Source organism: Phaethon lepturus, unplaced genomic scaffold (assembly GCF_000687285.1).
Source record: "Phaethon lepturus isolate BGI_N335 unplaced genomic scaffold, ASM68728v1 scaffold36874, whole genome shotgun sequence".
Lineage (NCBI taxonomy): Eukaryota > Metazoa > Chordata > Aves > Phaethontiformes > Phaethontidae > Phaethon > Phaethon lepturus.
In genome coordinates this window covers 278-6756 of record NW_010533179.1, presented here as the reverse complement: position 1 = coordinate 6756, position 6479 = coordinate 278, and the positions used below count along the sequence as shown (strand labels likewise).

At 52.4% G+C, this 6479-nt stretch overlaps 1 protein-coding gene across 1 annotated transcript; it reads right to left on the bottom strand.

Annotated features, from left to right (window-relative positions):
• Nucleotides 1-310: 310 nt before the first annotated feature.
• NTHL1 (nth endonuclease III-like 1 (E. coli)) lies at nt 311-6473 on the bottom strand. Its single transcript, XM_010285094.1, has 5 exons — nt 6382-6473; nt 4114-4284; nt 3390-3549; nt 1491-1596; nt 311-822 (listed from the first exon to the last, which is right to left on the bottom strand). The coding sequence occupies exons 1-5, from the start codon at nt 6454-6456 to the stop codon at nt 699-701; spliced, it is 636 nt and encodes a 211-aa protein (XP_010283396.1). The 5' UTR covers nt 6457-6473; the 3' UTR covers nt 311-698.
• Between the last annotated feature and the right edge of the window lie 6 nt (nt 6474-6479).

Here is a 6479-nt window from a genome sequence, read left to right as displayed (position 1 = left end):
CACAACCGAGAGCGACGCTGCCTTGTCTCCTGCCTGGCTTTGTTCTGCATTCCCCTCTGCTACCACGACCCAAAGGTCACTTGTCCAGGCAGTGGCCGCTTCTGATCCTGGCTCGTGAAGCCTTCAGTTGTACCTTATTCATTGCAGTGCCCCTCGCCTGCCTGGGCTTTGCAAACTGCCAAGCCGCCAGCCCTTGGCTGGCAGGGCTGGTTACTATGGTCTCATGCTTTAGGTGAGGTCACCCATGCTCTCCTCCCCCTGCTCTCTGTAGCACAGATGCCAGAAAACTTCATCAGTGGGGAAAAAAAAAAAAAAACAACAAACCCACCACCTTTATTAAATGTGTATTTACAAGCAGCAGCAGGTCCTGTAGGACAAAGCATTTCTCTGCAGCTACTCCTGACGCGGCACAGCCTGCTGCTCCGCCGGGGCACGCTCAGGCATTCACACGGGGGCTGGAGCCTTCAGCACTGACGCAGCAGGACTGCCGCACTTTGAAAGACCCTTTTTCCTCTCGAGAGCTCAGCCATTGCCAGCAGCTGCTCCCTCCCCAGAGATGCTGAGCTGGCTGCAGCAGTCTCCTGTTTCCCTGCAGTCACACAGCCAGCCCCGTGCAAAGCACAGCTTTACTAGGGCTCAGCTCCGGGCTGCTGCTGAGCTGAAGCAGCTTTGTTGCTCTACGAAGACCAGATGATCCCTCAGTGTCTCTTAGCAGCTGGGCAAATGTCTTGATTGAGGCACTCGTTGCAGCGAGGATTCACAGGCAGGCAGGTCTGCTGGCCAAAGCCCACCAAGAGCCAGTTTATCTCCCTCCAGAGATCCCTGCAGTGAAAGGAAAAACATGAGCTTTCCGACACAGCTGCTTGGAGGGGTTAAAGAACAGCCTGTGCTTTTAAATGGATCCCTTTTGCCTGTTCCTCTTGGCTTCTCGAGGCACCTGGAGGGGGGTCCCAACCTCCTGCTAAGAACAGCCCTCCTAACCTTCCCGGATCCCCCCTGAGCTGGGGTGGGGAGCACAGGACAGACACACACAGCGCCTATGGTCATTCTCCTGTGCTAAGGCATGTGCCAGATGTGGAGATGCAACAAAGTACCTGTCAGCTGACATCTGATACTGCAGATTAAGTATCAAGGAAGGCCAGAATCCAACCATGGTCTGATATTGCTGTGGCCATTAGGCTCAGTGAGGTCCTATGTAGAAAAGCACCTGGCTTGGGTCAGGGCAAAAATTGGGCGTCAAGACCTCCAGGTACCTGGCTGCACTAGTGGTGATCGATATATCTGATAGGCAGGAAACAACCAAGTAGCTGAGATGCTGCTGCAGCTCTCTGGGAGAGGAGAAACACCTCCAGACTAGTCCCCCATGAAAAGGAGGGACCCAAAGCGCAGTCACTGAAAATGCTATAAGCAGGACTGTGTGCAGCCACGGCTCCTGCAGCTAGCTCGAGGGGCTTGGTGTGGAGGAAGGAGGCTGGGGTCTCAGGCCTCACCTGGGCAGCCAGTCCTCCAGCGCTACCCGAGTTTCCTCGGGGTATCTGGTCTCCTTCTTCACCCACTTCAGCCTGTTTGTGATCCTGTGCACATGGGTGTCCACAGCTAGGAAGGGAGAGCCCAGAGTTTAGGCGGGGGCAGACACACCTGAACAGAGAGAGCACAGCCAAAAGCTGCCTGTCACAGCAGCCCAGGTACAGCACCCTGCACTGGCTTCCTCCGTGGGCTGGCAGGAGGGGAGGCTCACTCGCAGAACAAACGTGCTGCTCGCTTCCTAGGCCCAGAGCCAAAAGCAAGATGGGGTGGATATCTCACACCGCGCAGCTAGCGACACACTCACACAATCTGACCCAGCCTTCCTTCAAAGGTTCGTGCGCTCTGATCTAGCAGGCACAGGGCAGCCTGTCCCACGTTCTTTCCCCCCCTGTGTTTCAGCTGATGTTACGCAAGTTGCAATCTCTGCCCCTTAGTTTACCCAGATGGAAAACACATTTCATAATACCTACCAACACAAGAGGGTTTGTGAGGTTTAAATGAATGTTTATAAAGTGCTTTGAGCTAAAAAGCTCTGAATGCAAAGTATATTATTGTTAGATCAGCAGCGATAAACCTGTCTCTATGGCTAATTGGGCAAAACCCAGGAAATTGCTGTAAACAGGAAGACTAAGTCTTGCCTCCTAAATCAAAACTGAGCACACAATTATTTGGAAAACAGTTGGCTAGTTTGGCTCCCTCTAGCCTTCCCTCCCCCACAGCAGGGAGAGAACAACAGACCCCAAGCGCTGCCGAATCTAGCGCAAGAGCCACATTTCGTACAGCTGATGGTCACCAGTGGGGCTGCAGGAGTCAGCTGCCGCCCGCGCTGACCTTGGGCTGTGCGCTCGCTGCAGCAGCAGTCATTCATCAGGTGGCACCATTCCTAGCTTTCCCAGGGCTCCTCTACTAAGTACCAAATACACTTGGAATATTAATCTGTCCCCAGGGGCCCCCAGGCTGGGCAGCCCGCCGGGACCCTGCAGCTGATCGTCCAGCCCCATCTGCCGGCTGCTGTGGGCAGCCCCGCTGCCAGCCCCACTCCCCTCCGTGCTCCCCAACGAGCATTGTGCAGGAGCAAACCTGCCCTGAGTCTGGCCGGGGCCCGTCTCCACTGCAGACTCCCTCCCAGCCAATCACTGCTGAAGCACACAGCTCCACGGGGTATAGCTACGCGCTCTCCTACACTCTCGTTCAATAAAGATGGCAAATAAAGAAATGTTCCTGTGGTCACCTATTACCCAGCTGCAGGAACTAAAACAGAGCAGAAATTCTGTAGCTACAGATTGCCTGAGACCATTTCTTTCTACAGTCCATCACAAATTACCCATTTCAAACAGTAATCTTGACTAAGTGCTGCTTCTGCCCTCCTACATCTTGCCAAACAAAAATCCCAAATCAGATTTGTTTAAACAGAAGCAACCCTGGAAAAAAACCTCAGACTATCTGACAACTATCCCCAAATCACAAAATTACCCCCACCTCTCTTTCACTTAACAGCAAAGAGATTTCAAAGCATTATTCTGCTAGCACATCTTTTTGGATGCCTACCCAATTAGGCAATACCTGCACTGCTTACCAGCATCTGAGGAGAGGAAGGGACTGCCCTTGGGGATTTCTGCTATCAAATTTGAGGAAAAAACAGGAGCTGGATCCATGCTTAAATCCTATAGCAACTCCCCCACTGTGAGCGGTTGAGGGTCACATCCTTCACCCACCCAAATACTCTGCAGATGACTAAACTGAAGCAATGCTGACAGGCTCCAGGGGCAGGCAGTTTACCCAGCTGCAGTGCTTCCCTTCTTCCTGGGGAATAGATCAGGCAGGATTTAGAAGAGGAATAGGAAAATCACGGTCCAACCTACCTATCCCAGACACACTGTCCCAGGCAATGTTCATGGCCAAGTGGGCCATTTTGGGCCCAACTCCTGGCAGCTGCACCAGCTCCTCCACAGTTCTCGGTATGTCGCCCCCGTACTTCTGCTTCAGGATGGCCGTCGTCTGCTTTATGTACTTAACCTTGTTCTGGAAAACCAAGGGGAAAGGCAGAAAATCCAAGCTTGCCTCCAATACAGGGAAAAGAGACAAATAGCTCAGAAAACAAACTGTTCCTCAGCATACGTTACATGTGAGGCCACACACTGGAGTTTTTGGAGGGGAGACAGAGGTCTTTGATTTCTCCTTGAAAGCAAAATGCTGAGACCTGATTAGCTCTAACCTCCCCTGCACACTCCAGGCACTGCAGCAAACAATCTTGCTTTGAATACAAATTGTTAAAACTGGCGTAAGATACAGCCTTCAGCCTGACTCCACGGGAGAGCGCACCACGGGACACAGCATGCAGGCTGAATACTGGGCTGGGGGTGCGTGTCTCAGGAGCAGGGTTGCTTTGCACCCACCTCCTGCCTTCATCACCTGCTGTCAGTTCAGTGCCTGGCCACGAGTACAGCCTGCAAAGGACAAGCCTGCACGCGCCCTGTGCTCCTCTCCTGGACCTCCGAGCTGTCTCAGACAGCTGCATGGGAGCGGAGGACGGTGAAGGGGGTTCCTCTATGTGCACGTCAGGCACTGCCACGATCCTGCACTCACCCTCCAGAATCCTACAGGGTAAATGATCTGCCCAAGCGTCGCATCATCCATCTGCAAAATACTGTCGACTGTGAGGCCATGCTGCCTCAGGCGCAGCATGGCAGCTGATGTCACCTGATCCTTGGTCTGGCTGGAGAGCATCAGTGACAACAGAACTTGGTAGCGCATAACCTGGGGAAAAGGAGACAGTGAGACACCCCAAGATCTCTGAGAGCATCCGTCAGCCTCCGGGGCTCAGTTCTCCCATCTAGCACCATCTTCAGTCCAGTGCATAACATGGACCTACCCTGGTTCAGCCATATCCATCTACAAGAGACTGGAAGGCTGCAACAGAAATCATCTGTAAGCTTTTAATTCTACCACACAATAAAGGGAGTAAAGAAACACCTTCAATCCAAGCACTCGGCATGCATAAAAGGGCAGAAAGCAGCTACTGTCTGCTGGTATCTCACATCCAAAGAAGCCAGCGCTTAGCCACAAAGGGTCAGACAAAGCTTTTCCTGATGATGGGATTCTCAGGAGACCCCACAGGATGTAGAAGTACAAACGCCCAATTATTTTTCATGCAACTTCTGCTCTAAAGCAGCTTTTGAAAATCCCGTCTCTTTCCCACTAGGCTTCAGTAGGAACTGGGGATCCGGCTCCAGCGAGCTCCTTACGAAAACAAATCTAAAGAACTGGGATGACAGAGACTGGGAGATGAAGCACAAAACCCCAAAGTTCCTCTGATGCTATCATGCAGGGTTTAGCCCAGACTACTCACCTCCTATTTTTCAATTGATTTTTCCCCAGATGCAATTCTGTCCCCACTAGAAAGAGGAGGAGGATGCCTGGACTGACCCAGGGTAACATGGGATACAATCCTTCCTCCAGCTCTCTTAGAAACAAAGTTTACAAAACCACAGGTGCACCCGGAAAAATCTCCGGGAACATGGAAGTAGAGTAATCTCTGAGCACATGGAAGTTGTGCGAGGAGTGCTGGTGTGTGCTGAGGCTTACAATGTCCACTTTTTCTTGGAAGCAACAACCCTGCTTCCTTAGGGAAGAAAAGTTATTTCTGTATTGTGCACTGTGGTCCCCCTGGCCCCACAGCTGCACTTGGTGCCAGCCCACATGGCTGCGGAGCGTGTGATGCTGTCTGAAGCCGGAGTCAAAGCTAACCCCAGGGATCCAAGCCGAAGGCACGATGCCAGCAGTAAGGACAGTGATACATGCGCTGAAGTTGTGCAGCTGTGTCTTCAAGACCCCTCCCTCAGAGCCCGGCAGGTCACTGTGGAGCACATGACTCCCGCTGCTCCACTGAGCTTGCCTGTGGGTTATCTCCACGTTCCCACACCAGCACAGAGAGTGCAGCCCTGCAGCCCCGGGTCCCAGCGCCGCGCCACGGCCTCGCTCTGCTTTGTTTGTTGTACTGATGCAAATGGTCCCCTTAGAGGGAGGTGACATTTGGGGCCTTTGATTGTGTTCCCAGGCTTGAGGAGCACAGAGGCATCCCAGCATGGCCCTTCCTTTCAACCAGTAACCCCTTAAAAGTTGACTGCAAGAGGGGAGGAAGCCAGCCTACGCTTCTGTGCTGCACTGAAGAGCATAAAAGCAGCCTGGAAAGTTTTTTCTCTGCTCCCCTTGCCTTTTCTCCATGCTGTTTTTCCTCTGTATTACAGAGCCATCTTGCTGGATACTTTCCTTGAATTCCTACAGACTTTTTTAAGAAAAAAGGGACACGCCTTCATGCCCTGCCAGCCTGCCCCGGAAGACAGCACTGCCACAATACACTCTCAGAGTTTTCACTCCCAAGTCCAAAATCATCCTATTTCTGCCTCAGTTCCCACTCCAGAGTTCAGCCTGGTAACTCTTCTAGCAGCAGTTTAAACAGAGGACAAGAGCCTTTCACAGGTGTGTTTGCTAGTTGGTCTCTAATGCCCAGCATGGGCTGAATACGAGCAAAGAACATCTCAGAAAACACCCAGTGCCATTTCACAAGGGCTGTCTGACACCAACGAGCCTGGTACCAGAGAGGCAGCGTCTGACTCTCCTCCTCTAGCAGGATGAACAGTTTCTCTCATATGCATGCTTGTGCAGTAACCTCTTGTGGGACCAACCTCCAGCCCAGAGTCTTGATACCCTTGTGTTTATTTTTCTGTTCTGGAGATATCCGAAATGGGACATATCCAGGGGCAACATGAGGATGATGCAGGCTGGAGGGCTGTGGAAACAGGGCTGTATTTTCATGTGCCCACCTGACAGAGCAGGGCAGCAGGGTGTTGTTACCTGTGGAGGTGCGCTGCTGTCATAACACTTCTGTACTCCCATCTCATCGACGGGAGCATCTCTGTTCCTCCTCATTTCCCGGATGCGCTCCAGCTGCT